General features: G+C 44.1%; 1 protein-coding gene across 5 annotated transcripts in view; it reads left to right on the forward strand.

Annotated features, from left to right (window-relative positions):
* The first annotated feature begins 9,772 nt into the window (after positions 1–9,772).
* Positions 9,773–15,613, forward strand: part of AGK (acylglycerol kinase) — a 36,956-nt gene continuing 31,115 nt past the window's right edge. Inside the window, exons 1-2 of one of the 5 annotated variants that reach the window (XM_085568216.1) lie at positions 11,609–11,674; positions 12,345–12,434. Coding sequence is in view for 2 of the 5 variants with exons in the window: in XM_085568212.1 (XP_085424338.1) it covers positions 11,752–12,029 (278 nt within the window). In the remaining 3 variants the exon portion in view is untranslated. Of the gene's footprint in view, positions 9,944–11,391; positions 11,519–11,608; positions 12,030–12,201; positions 12,435–15,613 lie in introns of those variants that run through there. The other 4 variants (XM_085568214.1, XM_021552022.4, XM_085568212.1 and 1 more) reach the window with 4 other exon arrangements.

Raw genomic sequence — 15,613 nt, forward strand, 5'->3', positions numbered from 1 at the left:
TCTGCTGCTTCTTGGACCTGCAAGGCTGACTGGGGACAAAGCATTCACATATCCATGAACCTGCAGATCCTGAGGCTGCCCAGCTGTCCTGGCTGAGACAACAGGCTCGCCATCCCCTTCCTGCCTCTCTCCCTCCCTTCTTGGATCTAGGTGTGTTCACACACCTAACTGTGTGCTCCAGGTGGCAAACTCCACTGAGTACACAGGTGCTGTGTCCCTCTGTTTTAGTAAAGTGATGGGAACAACAGTGCACACACAAGCAGATGCACAGCTCTGCAGCTTGTCCTCCACCATCAAGATGAACCATCAAAATCTCTTGCTTGTTTTGGTACATTTAGTGAATTTTTCCAGCTTCTTTAGTGCCTTTAATGGTCTGTGGAATATTTTCCTGGCTCTTCATTTAAATTTTTTAGTCTCTAAGGACTATCCCAGCTCCATTTTGGTCCTAGCTAATGAGAATTTCTACAGAATTTTGATAGCAATTCTGCTAATAATATTTATTTCCACTGTAGTTTGTCTCTGTCTCTGGCAATCTCATTCTGTCTTCTGTTCAAGGTTGGGCAAAACTTTGGATAGTAGGTTTGTTGTTTTTCAAAGTGAGATAATTACACACAACATGTAATTCTAAGCTGTACTTACTGAATTTTCATACAGGTAGCTGGAAGTAGCTCTAGGCTCCCCAGATGCCTGCCAGCTGTGTATTTAACAACAAGCAGAATTTCCCAGGATGAACTGGCATGGCAATCTCAGTAGTGTGACATGGCCAATTTCAGCAGACACAGTTTTGTATGAAAAAAGCCCCAAATCTCTTTATTTATGAGAACACACCAATATCACATTTCATTGGCATTTGTGGAACATAAGTCACTGTTTTGCAGCTTTGAGCAAAGCTTTGCAGGACCACTAATAGTGTCCTTGGAGAAATGAATGCGTAGCTTAACTCTTGTTCTGTGAACCATTGGAATAGAGTGCCCTAATAAACTCCCTCAGTTTCTCAGACTCTGTATTAATATTGACACTGCACATCCATTAAACATCAGCAAGCAGCAGTGCTCCAGGTGGTTGCTGCAAGCAGCCAGATTAGGGGCAAATGTTAGCAGCCTTCCCAATGAATCTTCACATATTTTCCTCATCTATGTAGACAGGCTCTCCCTTGTCATCTCACCTGTGAAATACTCATTGCAGTTTTTTATGTTATATTATTTATTCCAGCATTATTTGCATTATCTAGAATTTTCTGGTTTGTTTGCTTAGCTTTGTCCCAGTACTAGAAGAAACTGTGCTTTGTTCCTACAAAAATTAATGTAACGGTTCTAACATCATCCATTCAGTGATCCTACCAATATCCCCTCTTTGCCTTTGATTTAAGAGTATCTTTCCTAAAGATAAGAACTGCAGGGAGCTCACAGTACGATGCTAAGGGAATTGAGATTTTTTTCTGGGTCAATATTACAAATTATGCCTTTTCCAGCATATCACTCATTTATTTTCCAGTTTTGTTCACATACTTCTTTGTGCTTAATAAGCTTATCACTGTCCATTCTGTTTCTATATTTATTTTCTGCTATGTGTGACTCTCCTACAAGTGTTTTCCAGAAGTATTTCTGGCAACACATATGCTTCTGTATAACAGTTAAAAAAGAAATGTCTTATTTATTTCCAGTTAGATAATTTCATCTTTGGCTGCTATGTTGTACATTTTCACTATGTATAATTTTCATCTGTATAATTTTCATCTAAGCATGTGGCGCTGTCCTTGTTTTCATTACCCATCCTATATATTCCTTCTGTCAGTATTCACTTGTTTTTGTGAAGCAAAGTCAAGTCTGGTATTCCTTGCCTCTTTCGTCATAGAATGGACATTATCCCAGCTTATGTTGCTTGCTACAGTGTGCATAAATCCATACACTGTTTTACATGTTTGACATCTTGAGTCTTCTCTTTTCCATGACCTGTGATCCTCCAAGTATTTGTAATGGCAGAGCCCTGCCCATCCTCTGCAAGATTCACTCTCTGAAGTGATTGCTGTTTCTTGGAAAAGCTTATCGTCTCTGTTAATTCTTAATTGTAAATCTCCTGTTAGAGGTTTAACACTTCATTCTCTCACTGACGGTATTTCCTTAATTTACTTTAGTCCAGGTGCCTTATGGTATTCGGTATTTAAATTACTCTTCCCATCTGTTCTTAGCAAGGGAAAGCAAGAAAACAAAGCATGCAAAGATGTCATATAAATGGAGTAGATAATGCCTGTGCATTTGGAGAGCGTGGATCATAAGTATTGGCTTGTTACTGTGGCTCAAACCACTTTCATTTAATGTAAAATACATGGCTGTTCTAATCGAGCCTAGTCAAGTTCCACAGTCTCACACTGCCCTCAGCAACATCTTATCAGAGATCCTTAAAGCAGCATATTAAGTGAAAAGAATGTCTAAACAGCTTGAGAAGCAAAGCCAGTCTTTGAACTGATACTAGATCACAATGTGATAGGAATACAAAGAATATGCACTGTGTGCAGGGAAACAGACAACATGGGATTTAAAAACAATGCCTGTGTCAGTCATAATTAGCATGTCAATTGACAACATGAAAGCAACAAAACCAATTCATAAAACCATATCACTTAGTAACTTTCTGGAAGATAAATGCAATGTGAAATTGTTCAAAACCAAGTTAGTCACAGAGCTTGTTGAAGTACATTTGCTGAAAATGCTGCAGAGTTTGTAAAGAAAATGTTTGGAAGAACTCTCTAATGTCTTCCTGAACTTAAAGAAACGGTATATACAACAGGATCTGTAATTCCAACAACTTTTTTATCACACAAAAAGTGATTACCTTTAAATAGTTGAAAGCTATGAGAAGGCAGAATATCAGATTTTATTCTGATTTAACTGATTTACTGAGAGAAAAGAAGAAGACAAAATACAATTATGTGTTCATCAACACCTGGACATTAAGACCTGTACTTCACAGGCTGATGAAGTGCAATTACAATGTGTAAGCAAAGGTCCTTGTCAGTATAAGATGCAGAATGTATCTTTTGTCAGGGACTGAACTAGACCAATTTATAGTAACTCAGTGGTCATATTTTGCACTCCAGCATCCAAGGCAAATTAATTCTTCTACCTTCTACAGCAGCAAAGGTATTTGGTTGGTGAAAAGGAATGGGAATGGTTCATCATTATAGTGATGGATTTTCTCAGCCTGCCTGTCACTGTCGAGGCAGGATGGGAATGAGAAGACTCTGACTCAGAAGGCTGTGAGAGTAAAAACTCCGGTTTATTCAAAATACACTGCTCTTTTATACAGAGAGGTTTGTGAGGACCAATTCCATTGGTCCTGAAGTGAAAACAACCCACACTATTCGTGCAGAGTGCTTGACGCACAGTGATAGAACTTAACTATAAACCATGTGAACAACAAGAGAGATAAAGAATTATTTACATTCTTTTCCAACTCTATCCCAGGCTTCTGCCAGGATAGAAACTCTCATTTCTCTCTTTGACTGAATCTGAGACCCACACCTGCCTTTGCCTGCAACTGCTTCTGTTGATCCCCAAACTCCACCTAAGGACACCTAAGGATAAAACAAGTCACTGTCACAGAGCACTACCACTGACTTTGGAAGGAGTGAAACTTTGAGTAAACACAGTAATGTGCTGGGTATGTGATCTAAGATGTCAGCCAGATGTGTTCAGTGAGCCATGGTGATGCACACAATTGAGTCAAAAGAAAATGAAAATAGAAGCATTTAATAGAAAACCAACAGGGAATCTCTTTCCTTCAAACTGGGACTGTTGCTCTTTGATTACAATTGCCCAAGGCCCCAGTCCATCTGGTCCATAGATTAGGATGTCACAGCCTCAGTGAAAAATGAGCCATTGCTGCAGATATATTAGTAGCTTTCAGAAGCTGTTCCAAATACGAGATCATCTGGCCATGGGATATAACCAGGATGGTATATAGCAGCAGCTGGATTTTTGGGTAGGCAGTATCTCAGTGTGAATATAGGTAAGTATATGTAATATTTTCGGATGCACTGAAATCAAGGAACAGTGTAAAAGCCTTAATTTCCTACTCTCTCTCATCCAGCTGCACAACAGGGATAAAAGGAGAGACTATGACATTTCTTTTGTTAAACAATGAGCATTAATCTCTGCCAAAAGCAAAATGCCTGAGTGAGGAGTCTCATGGGTTACATCCCTCACTCAGACTCAGTGCAGAAGTGACAATACCTGCCTGCAGATGTAAGGCAGGAGAGGTTTGGTGCTGTCAGCCTGATGGGTGGAAGGTATATCCCTTCCAAATTGGTGCTGCTTAGAGGAGAATGCACATCCTGCAGGCAGGTCAGGCTCTCTCCTTCTGTCTCCCTCCTGCTATCCTACTGTTTTCTATGTTGAGTCCTCTAATATGTATCAGTACCATAGTAATAGCATGAGCTCAGAGAGGACTGACCTTAGCCTCAGTCAGCAGGACTTTCTTGAGGGTAGGAACCTGTAGCAGCAACAAAATGGATGTCTTTGATATAGCTCTCACTGAGAAGTGAGAGTGTAGAATTAGCACAGGAGCTGCCAGATGTTTCTGTGCAGGGGCTTATGCTGCTAGAGGAATGGATAGATCCCAGTCCCAGGGCACTGGCCTTGTTCCTCCATTTGGAGCAGACCCAGAGGAGATCTAACTACACTCAAGGCTTAGGGTCCAGGCCTGCTCACGCTGATGCCTCAGTGGCACCTGAATTTACTGAATCTAAATGGTTTGAGAGTGAGTGTAGAGCCTTCTGAAACATGTCTCTGCTAAAGGAACAAGTTCCTGTAAAGATTGCCACAGAGCAACTTAATGGGTTTCTGCTGCTGTTCAAAAGCTGTGAATATCTCTATTCATTCCCTTGGAAAAAAGGTTAATAAACTCAGAGAATTAGGGAATATTTCTGTGTAATAGCTTGGATGTGGGAAGAGGGGGCAGGGTGTAAAGGTCATGGGTTTGCCATATAAATATGCTAGGCATGCTCCTGAATTTCCTTCTAGGGAGAGTGAAGCTCAGGTCATGTTCTGCTTACAGAAGAGCCAAGGAAGAGCAAGGAGGGGGAAGAAGGGAGGGATTATTCTTGTGCAGAGTTTCTCTGAATTGCCCAATGAAAAACCCTGCCAATGTGATTCAGTTCTTTCTCCAAACCAGTGGAGCAGGCACTGACTGCAGACATGACTGCCCCAGGGAATCACACCTCCAGGCAGAGCTGGAAATAAGGGCAAGAGAATCCATCATGAACTTTCTCTGCTCTCACAGGCAGGAACTTTCTCTGATTAGCTTCAGTGGCTGCAGTGCTCCTCTCTCTTACATAAATCATTGGCCAGGGTAGAATGGAGTGGGACCTGGGACATACTGTGGAGGAGGAGCTTTAGGCCCTGGACACAAAACCAGAAGAACAGAAGCAGAGAGACACAGACTGGGAAGCCCACCAGAGATTTCAGCTAGCCCAGGGACCCTCCTGGACAGGAAGGGAAAGAACTCTGTCTGCAGCCAAGCCTGTGCTTGTGGTTAAGAAAAGTCAGAGGTGGATGTGCCTGAAAGGCAGGAGTTCCCATGAAGAGCTCCCATAGCCTGATCAGAAGACATATCCAGTGAGTGCTGCTCACATCCACCAAGGAAAAGGTCTCTTCTTCAGTTTAAACCATTCTTGGTGTTGGGGTGTAGAATTAAAACAAAGCAAATTATAATCTCTCTTGCTGAGTCAGAGACATGGAAATATTTAGATTCCATTTTTCTCCACATCAGCTGCACAAAAGCCTGAAGGTTTTATGAGGATTCTCTTCCCTGTCACTCTGGCCACAGGGATATTAATCATGTGAAAAACGGGGGGATGTGGGCAGACCCTAACAGCCAACGCTGCCTCGGTCTGGCAGGAACACGGACCTGCACCGCTGCGGTAAACACAGCTCCTGCAGAGCACTACACTTGGTCTCTTTGCAACACAAATAGCTATTTGCATTTTACTTGTAAGAAAGCACCTGAAGAGACAGAATTACCACAATGGCAAGGGATGTGCTGACAGCACTGCTGTTCCATACCCCCAGACCATTGATAAACGAGTCTCAAATGCCAGAATAACCAGCGGGCTGAGGGGTCCCAGTTCTCCATTGCTGTAAGAATGACAGAAGAACTACACTGGACTGGGGAGATCCTTTTTTTATGCAAACATAGGCACAGATTGTGCTGGAAAGAAATGGAGACTAAATTATTTTCTATCCTTATCAATTGTAGGGCATTACCAAGCAGTAGACAAAAACCTCTCTACTGTCTCTTGCATTCTGTACCTGCACACTGAGATGACTGAAGATGTGACTTTGCTAAAGGAACAAATAAGTATGTGCCTGAAGCATGATCATGTATCTGAAGCTTCTCTTGATAATAGGCTTGGAACTGATGGTAGAGACAGAATTATAAAAAATTACTCATCATACAAGGGTCAGACATGAGTAATTAGGATGAGGTGTTTACCTGTCTTCATATACAACTTGTGAGATAATTTTAGGTGACACATCCCCAGTCAAGTTTTAAGAGTTACAGAGCCGCTTTTTTAATTAGTCTGTTAAAAAAAAAAACAAACAAAAAAACCACTTAGCAATCATAAGAAAACAAAATCACGCATTCCAGCCTCCTCTGAACAGTGTTATGAAAAAGAAACAGGAATTTTACTTGGCCTAAAAAATTACTACAGCACATAATCTAGAGGATGCTCAAGATCAGTCCTTTATCCTCTCATTTTCCATTGCACACATTCTAATACCTGCTTCTATTGATCTGACATGCAGAAAACTAGGACAGCTAAAAAAGAATTACCTGGTACATGCAGCAGCATGGCAGGTGTGATCTACCTTGAGGGTGATCAGACAGCTACAGCCAAAAACTAGGACATACGTGTTTGCCAGGAGGAATTTCGGAATGGACGCTGCATTCTAAGTAAAGACAAGTAAAAAGACAAGTGCACAATCTGTCATTGCTGTCTGCACTGTCTCTTTCTTCTAAGGGCAGCTCTCTTCAAAAAGCCCCACATCAAAAATCAGCAACCCAAAATCTCAGATAGTGTCACACAGTCCCAGTAGGGGAGATGGGATGGGACCTCTGGACCTCGCCCTGTACAACCACTCTGCCCAAAGCAGGGTCCAGTTTCTCTGCTAGGGATGCTGAAGACAACTAGCAACTGAAGTAACATTTCTCCCTTTTACTAACTCTCGTGTATTTTCATGGTTACGAGCACAGGAAAATTGCCATTGATCCATCTCAGGGATACTCAGGCCTTTCATCCATTTAAGCATTTTTTCTGACTGCTCTGATCATGTCTTAGAATACTAAAGAGGGTTTATTTTAAAAATTCCAGCTTGTTTTGGAAACATTGTTAATGAACATAACTGTTCTTGGTAGACTTGGTTGCACAATAGGAAGTAATAGAGGTTTGTAAATTATTTGTGGCACCACATGAGAATTATGAATTTGAAAAGCATTTATCTGCACATAGTCTTTTCATAAGTGAAGGCTAAGAGTACTAATAACTGAGGCTATCAGTGCTGTTAGCAGTTGACCATACCACCTGAATCCTCTAAAAAAGTAGGACAAACACCAAAAGAAAAGTAGGACATTTAATCACCTCACACCACCTGGAACATTCAGCACTGCATCAAGTGCACATACTCAGCACACAGAGATGCACTGGACAGATGAACCTGGAATATTTAAGTGGGAAGAAATGGCTACTGTATGAGGTTATGCCTGAAATATTCATCAGGAGAAGATAATTTAATGTTTTCTTACTTAAAGAAAAAAAAATCCCGTATCTTCTACTCTTCAAAATAAAGGGAAAAGAAAACCCAAAATATAATAGGGGTACTAATCCCCAGGGTTTAATCCGCTTTTCTTATCACTAACAGCAGAGTGTTTTCTGGACCATCTTCTGCATCGACCTGATTTTGGCAGAACATACTTGCACACCCAGAATCCCAAATTTGGCCTCAAGCAGCCACCTTATGTTACAATTCATATCCCATCCTGACATTCTTAAGCAGAAGGATTTGGATAAGCTTTTTGCAAAAAAGAAAAAGAAAAAGAAAAAGAAAAAGAAAAAGAAAAAGAAAAAGAAAAAGAAAAAGAAAAAGAAAAAGCCATTTTATTGACTTTGATTTTTTTGAATTGCTAAAATGGCATTTTTTAAGAGGGAAAATCATTCAGAAAAAAAATTCTGTCCAGTGTTACATTCATTACCCTGACTCACTGGTCCCTGTCAGAGTGCGTCCTTGCTCTCCTGAGTCTGCAAACTGGGGTCCCTGTCAAGAGTGGTCAACAAAAGCAGCACTGCTCCCTCACATCCCTTATTTAGCCAAAAGATTGTTAGGAATGGCCAACATCCCTCTTCCTCTCTTACAGGATAGGGTGTCTCTGAATAACTCTGCACTTTTATGAAATCTCTGTGGCTGTTCACCCTCTCATGTGTCATGAGAAACTTTGGGAAAAGGTGCAGGGAGACCCCAGACAAGTGGGAACGGGACAGTCATCAGCACAGTGATTGGGAAGGAATCAAGGTGCCATTTGTAAAAAGAACATTAGAAATGGATTGTTAAGGGTTTCAGGATCTGCTATTGCACCAGGGGCTCACCACACTGGAGCTTTTGCTGAACCACAAAGTGTGTTTCCTAGTAGACATGGGAACTTCTCTAATTTGCATTTTATGCCAAAGGAGGAACAATTGTCCAAATGTTCTTTTGGTAAGTGGGAAAGGTGAGCAGGTGCATTTTATTGAACCATGATTAGTGAATGTGGGTGTGGGTATGTGAATTCTCACAGTGTGTGTTATCTTCATAGCTGCCTTTGCCCATTCCCCTCAAACACCTTGTACAGAGCTGGGAGAGGCCAGCAAGAATGAGACATGAACAGGAAGTTGGCTTGTGTCCACTGAGTAGTTTTCTACATTTTCTCTGTGTAAGAATATTCATTGTTTTTGGGTTTTTTTAACCCAGTTTAAGACTCTGTACTGACTGGGTGCAGCAAAATGGAAGGGCTACCATGAGCCAGGTGAGTTCTCTGGATTGCTCAGATCCTGCTGCTGAGGAGCCAGCTCCTCAAGAAGATGATGAATGGAGGGACCAGGCTGGGAGAAAAGCTGTGGAAGAGTCTGCTTCATATCCCTGCCCCTGTCAGCTTGGTAATGATGGGCTGCTGTGGGGTGCTGCAGGCTGCTCCTCCCTGAGAGTTGAGGGTGCAGAACCTCAGGGGTTACTTGAGGTCATGAGGGTCATTTGGGCTGACCTGAGGTCACTGGAGTGCCTGGTGGGGATTACTTGAGGCCATTTTGGGGTTACCTGAACAGGAAGCACAGTTAGCACAGACACTGCCTTGGGATTTTGCTGTTCAGAACATCCAAACAGAGCTGCAGGAACAGCATCTGGGACAGCTGGACATGGGTAGACCCATCACACACAGGTCAAGGTCTCCAAAGCCCCAGAAATCTGCACTTCTCAACTGGAGGAAAAGGATAGGTGTGACATTCACATTCTCTGGATAGAGAGACATAATTCTGTTTCTCAAGAGAAGCACAGAGAGAAGAAGAGAAAACAATCTTTATCTCTGCTCCTTTGTTTTCCCCATGTGGAATGTGGTATGGAGATTGTTTACCTGAAGTGATTGCTGGATTGGATTCTGGTGAAGGTTGTTTGGGTTCAGTGACAAATCGGATCCAGCTGTGCCTCGGACTCTCAGCAGAGAGCCACGAGTTTGTTAATTGTTAGATAGGTAAGTAAGAAGTAAGTATGTAGAGTAGTATAGTATCTCTTTAAATAGTATAATAATGTAATATAGCATATTTTTAATAAAGCAGATCCTTCAGGCTTCTGATCTGGAGCCAGACATCATCATTTCTTCCCGTCGGGGGTCACAGGCAAGGACTTCTAGTGATTAATTGGTGAATATGAACTGTCATTGTCTACTTTATTCTCTGTATTTATTTGCTGCATTTGGTGCTGGGACCAGAAGTGGAAAAGTCAGGAGGAGAAGCTTCAAATTTTCCAGATGTTAAAAAGGCTTAAGTTAACAATAACTAGGGTTTGTAAAGACTAATTGAAAAATAGGAAGAGGAGGGATTGAGAGGAAAGCTCATGTCTTTACAAACAATTCCATGGGTGAAGGTGTGGGTGTTAACATCTTTAAAATAGGTCTTAATGTCCCTCCTGGTTTGGGCAGCAGGTTTGTTGCAGAGCCCAGACAGTTTGGCTCCTCAAACAGACAAGGGTCTGCACAAGCTTGAGACTTCGGAACTTCGGGGTAGCATGACAGGTTCAAGGGGGGATAAGTTGCAAGTAGTTTGGGAAGGCTGGACCTTCCCTGTACCTCAGCCAGAGGGGAAAGGAAGAGGGTGAGATGCAGCGGGAGTATAGGATAAATGAGGCTGCACCCTCCAAAACCTCGAGAGAGAAAACCCCGTGGATGTGCCCCGGTGGACTCTCTCCCTTTACTTGAATAAAGTTGCAGGACTCCTCTGTCTTCTTTTGGGCATAAACTTCTGGCATTTGTGACATTTCCTGACAAAAGTTTTACTGAAATCTAAAAAGATTACATGTGCTGGCTTCCCTTGAACAACCGGGGGGGGGGGGGGGGGGGAGGAAATGTTTGCATTACCTTGTAAAAAATAGTTACAGGGAATAATAGTTACAAACTAATGCTAGTTTGTCCCAAAGCTTTTTTACATGATGAGGTCAGATATTGCCCTTTGTTTGTTTCCACCTTCCCCTGGCAGGATATTCATGCTGTCCAGACATCCTTGTGATATTGGTGTTTTCCATGTGTGATTTGAGACATTTCTCCAGGTTCTTATGGCTTAAACAGCAATCCCCCCCCCCTCCCCCCCCCCCCCACCTACCTCCTGGACAGCGTTTCTTCTAACTAAGTATTCTGGAATATTTTCGATTTGTTGTTTGTTTGTGATTTTGTTTTACTTGTGAGTTTTGTTTTGAGTTTCTTTGGGGTTGTTGTTGTGATTTCTTTGCATTTGGTGTTTTTGGTAGGTTTGGGGTTTTCTCGGGGTATTTTATGGGTTTTTTTTTTGTGCGGGCGGGGGCAACACCGTGGATATTTTTATTGACGTGGAAAAAATACCTGTTCGCTTCTGTCCCCTGCTCCATCCCCACCTGCCCGTGCTCCCGGCAGCCCACGGCAGCGGCTCCTCTCGGGGGCTGCAGCGAGGCAGCGAGCGCCGGGGCTCTGGGAAGAGTGAAAGCTCTTTTCCTTGGCATTGGCGGTGTTTGTTTGTTGTTTGTTTGTTATTTGTTTGTTTGTTTCCGTGCCGCGCGGCCGGCTGCGTGCGGAACGCCGGGGCCCGGGAGCCGTTTCCAGCCGGGCCGGGCCGCGCACGGCAGCGGCGCCCGGCGCGGCGGGGCGCGATGGCGAAAGTGCTGGCGGCCCTCAGGCACCACTGGAAGAAATCCACCTTCGGAGCCTGCTTGCTGGGCTGGGGCGGACACTGGCTCTATGGGAAGCACTGGTAATGCCGGCTGGGGCCGGGGTGGGAGGGAGGGGGAGATGGAGGAAGGGGGAGCGGCTAAAACGGGGTTCGCTCTGGGAGCGGCCCGGTGGCCAGCGGGATGGATCTCCCTCCCGCTCCGGCAGGCAGGGGATGGATCTCCCTCCCGCTCCGGCAGCCAGCGGGGATGGATCTCCCTCCCGCTCCGGCAGCCAGCGGGATGGATCTCCTTCCCGTTTCGGCAGCCAGCGGGGATGGATCTCCCTCCCGCTCCGGCAGGCAGCGGGATGGATCTCCTTCCCGTTTCGGCAGGCAGGGGATGGATCTCCTTCCCGCTCCGGCAGGCAGGGGATGGATCTCCTTCCCATTTCGGCAGGCAGCGGGATGGATCTCCTTCCCATTTCGGCAGGCAGGGGACGGATCTCCCTCCCGCTCCGGCAGCCAGCGGGGATGGATCTCCCTCCCGCTCCGGCAGCTGCGGCAGCCTCAGTGCCTCCTGCTGCATGCCCGCCTGCCTCGGCCGCGTTGTAAGGTGGGGCGGGTTCAGGCGGGAGGTTTAAACAGAGAGGATGTGTGGCTGGCATGGGCAGTGCTGGAGCCTCTCGGAGAGGAGAAGGGCTTTTGTCTTCGAGCCTAAACAAGAATGGCATGAGCCACACGCGGGCCTTCAGCTTGCCTGCTTTGAGCCTGTGCAAGGATGAGTGGAGCCAGGCCTGCAGGGTGTGCTCAGCGTGGTGGTCCTGTGCCTGTTCCCACCCCTGTTTGCTGTAGCAGAAGTCCCTGTTTCTTTCCTGGGGCCTGGCACGGCAGCCTTGTGCTGTTGTTTTTGCTGTTGTCGCCCACCCAGCCTGGAAGAAGCCTTAGAGCTGCTCCTCCCGTAAGTTATACCCGGTGGTGTCATTCCCACCGCTTACCTGTGGAGTAAGTGTGCCTTACAGTAAGTAAAATCATCATTCTTGTTTTATAAAAGCTGAGTTTATATTTTAATCCTTGTCCTTCAAGGACATGCATTTGACTTAAAAGCAGATGTAGCCAAATTACTTCTAAAAACTGTTACTTTTGGTTCTGCTGCTTATTGTCACTGTCTTAATGATTTTTCATGGTTTAGTCAGGTTTTTAACAGTGCTCTTTTCTGCTTACATTGCAATGCTGCCAAAGCCTCGGTGGAAAAGTTAGGAAAATAAATCTGTTTATGTTGTTTTTATACTCTCTTCATATCCTTTTACCTAGGGACTTTGGCATTAAATCAAGCTTTGTTTTGTGTGGTACATCTGCTTCAGCTGCTTGCTTCCTACCTGAAGCACTGAGGCTCAGTGTCCCCTTTGTACCTGTTGTGTCTGGGAGTTCTTGTGCCCATGTGCTGTTGGTTTCAGATGTACACTGATTTCTTGTGTGGTGGCAGTGAAATTATTTTTGGATCACAGAGAATGTGGAGTGTGCAACAGGTGATGTGGTGGGTAATAAAGAGGACAATGTGAAAGGCAAACAACCAGAAAGGGAATCTTTGGTACCTAAATTTTGGTGCATGGGGGTTGTTTGCCCCAAGTGTAGGCACGGTGCTTTAACCCACATGATGTACTGGGGGCAGAAAAATTTTACATGTCCCATTCTCCAATCTACCTATTATCTGTACAGGCAAATACAGCACTTCCTTAGGAGGCACTGGAAATGCAAGGCAGGAAATCCTGTGATGACAGACAGCTCAGTGAGACTTTAATGCAGGCCATAGCTACTGCTTTCAGAGTTCTGAACACTGTTTGGAAACACTGACAACCATTTACCAATTTCTGGGCCATTCCCTGAAGAGAGTTGTTTAATCCAGGTTAGAGAAGAACAAGGAACAATGAGAGCCTGATGGCAGGAGTGTAAAGAAGAGTTCAAAGGAGATCTCAACAGCCTTTTGTGATACTCTGTGAATGGTGAGGACCTTACCTTGTGGCAGGTGGACAGCAGGGAGTAGGCCAGGATGCCTCTCTGCAGGTTGCGGGGATGGCTTTTGGTGTGGGTGTTTTTGTACATTCCTTGTTCCCAGTTTCTGTCTGTGTCCCAGTTGTGCTGGGCAGCGGAGAGGTGCCTTTTGGCCCATGCACAGATGGCCACAGGCAATGCTGGGAGAGGTTAATGAAGGATCTGTAAGGGGCTGTGTTTGCCCTGAGGCTTGTTGTTATCCTCATCAGAGGCTCAATTGCTGCGCATAGCTTTACCTGACTAGACTGATATTTGCCCTTCAAGAACATGCTAAAAGTGTATGAGGTCTTGTGCTTTGGTTTCTGGCATCACAAATTCCTGATGAAGGGCTTTGCTTCAGCACAGCATTGGCTCAGGTTAGCCTCTGACTTCCTGGAAGGAGCTGAGATGTTGGTCATTTATTTGCAGCTGAAGAAAATTGTTCAGCGTCCTGCATCCCTCTTTCCATCCTTGTGGGTTTTCTGAAATACTTCTCTTGCAAGGAGAAGGTGATTTGCTTTTTTGACTTTTCAAGGATCCTTCTTTATTTGGATGCAGCAGCCATGATGCCTACATTAAGTGGAGCTATTGTAAATAACAATCTGTCCTGCAGGTAAATGGCAGCTCTTCTGTAGTCAGTCTCTCCAAGCTCACAGGGACACCAGAGCTCTCAAGTACTTCCTTAAGACTTTGGAGGATGCTGTATGGACAAGAAGAATGTTACCTTTTCCAGGTGTGTTCCCAGGGCCTCTTCCCTGCCTGGAAATGGATGTGGGAGTCCCCCTTGCACACCTGTGCTGTGGAGCCTGGTGTGGATGCCCTTGTGCTCCCTAAGGTGTAAAGGGAAAAGGGGCACTGGAGTGTGATGGATCATCATTGACTTGGTCTGAAGGTTGAGGAGCTGCTTAGTCCTGGTACTTTCTTCCTGCAGCATCTCATTTCTGGATCAGTGTATTTTTTCAGTTTGAGGGGGTTTGTTCAAATACTGACTAATTTAAAAGTAAGGAGTTTTGGATGAGCAGGAAGAATTAAAGGAGAAAACTTTGTGCTTTTTTCCCCCCTCTGCCATGAGGTATTCAGCCCTTCTGAGCATGTGATAGTGCAGAAGTTGCCTCTTCACAGGGGTGTCAGTCAGGAGGTGGTGAAGGTTTTTCATGTGTCAAATGATAGGAATTGTGTCTGGTTGAACTTCTGTTAACTAGAACCCCATTGCCAGTCTTGCAAAGCCACAATGCATCTTAAAATTCCTTTTGCTCTCATAAAATAATATGCTTTAAAAATCCATTGTCTTGCATTTAGGATAGCAAATAGTCTTGTGCTAATCTGAGAAGTAGGAGGATAACTCAGTGTTGCTACATGTGAGGTTGTCTGGATTGCATGAATTTATATATAAGGCTCATTTTAATCTATAGCATATCATGTTGCAGGTACTAGGGACACTTAATTTAATATCCTAGATCAAAGCTTGCAGGGTATGAAGCTTGCTGTGTGCTCACACACAGAAACATGCTTCTGCTTAACACAGACAAGTGGGGTTGATTACAAAGAAAGATTGTTCTAAAATTTTCACCAAGTTTGGAATCCCTTCTCAACTTTGTCCTGCGTCACCTTTCCTGAACTGAGCTGCAGCTGTTCTTTGTATCCCCAGGGGGTGCAGTGAGTTACCAGCTCTGCCAAATCAGCAGAAATGAAATCTCCAGCATCATGGACATCAGCTCAACTGATTGTCAGATTTGACCAGACTGTTACCATGATGTCACTGCATAAGTGATCATGACCATGTCAGGATGGAGACCCTGGATATTCTACTGAGGCAGTGGACTAATCACATACTTAGTTTTGCTCTGTATATATTAAAGTATTGACATTCTCAGTAGAAAATGCTGGCAAAGCACCTGAGCCTTTGACTGCCTGCCAGTAATCCTGAGTGGTGCTGTTATCTACAATTTGAATGTTAATCTCTGTGTGTTTGCCAGCTGATAACTCACTTTGTCACCTTTCTGCATATACTTCCTGAGTAGCTGACTTTATTTCATCAAAACTTTGTCAAAAAAATGGAGTATAAATTCTGAGTCTTAGGTAAAGCTGATGAAACCTAAGGTTTGTCTTTCATGCCCTTCCAAGGCCAAGTGGAAGTAAATTCTAATACCTAGTAAAGAGGATTTTGTG

This window comes from Lonchura striata, chromosome 1A (assembly GCF_050655825.1).
Source record: "Lonchura striata isolate lonStrDom1 chromosome 1A, ASM5065582v1, whole genome shotgun sequence".
Taxonomy (NCBI): domain Eukaryota; kingdom Metazoa; phylum Chordata; class Aves; order Passeriformes; family Estrildidae; genus Lonchura; species Lonchura striata.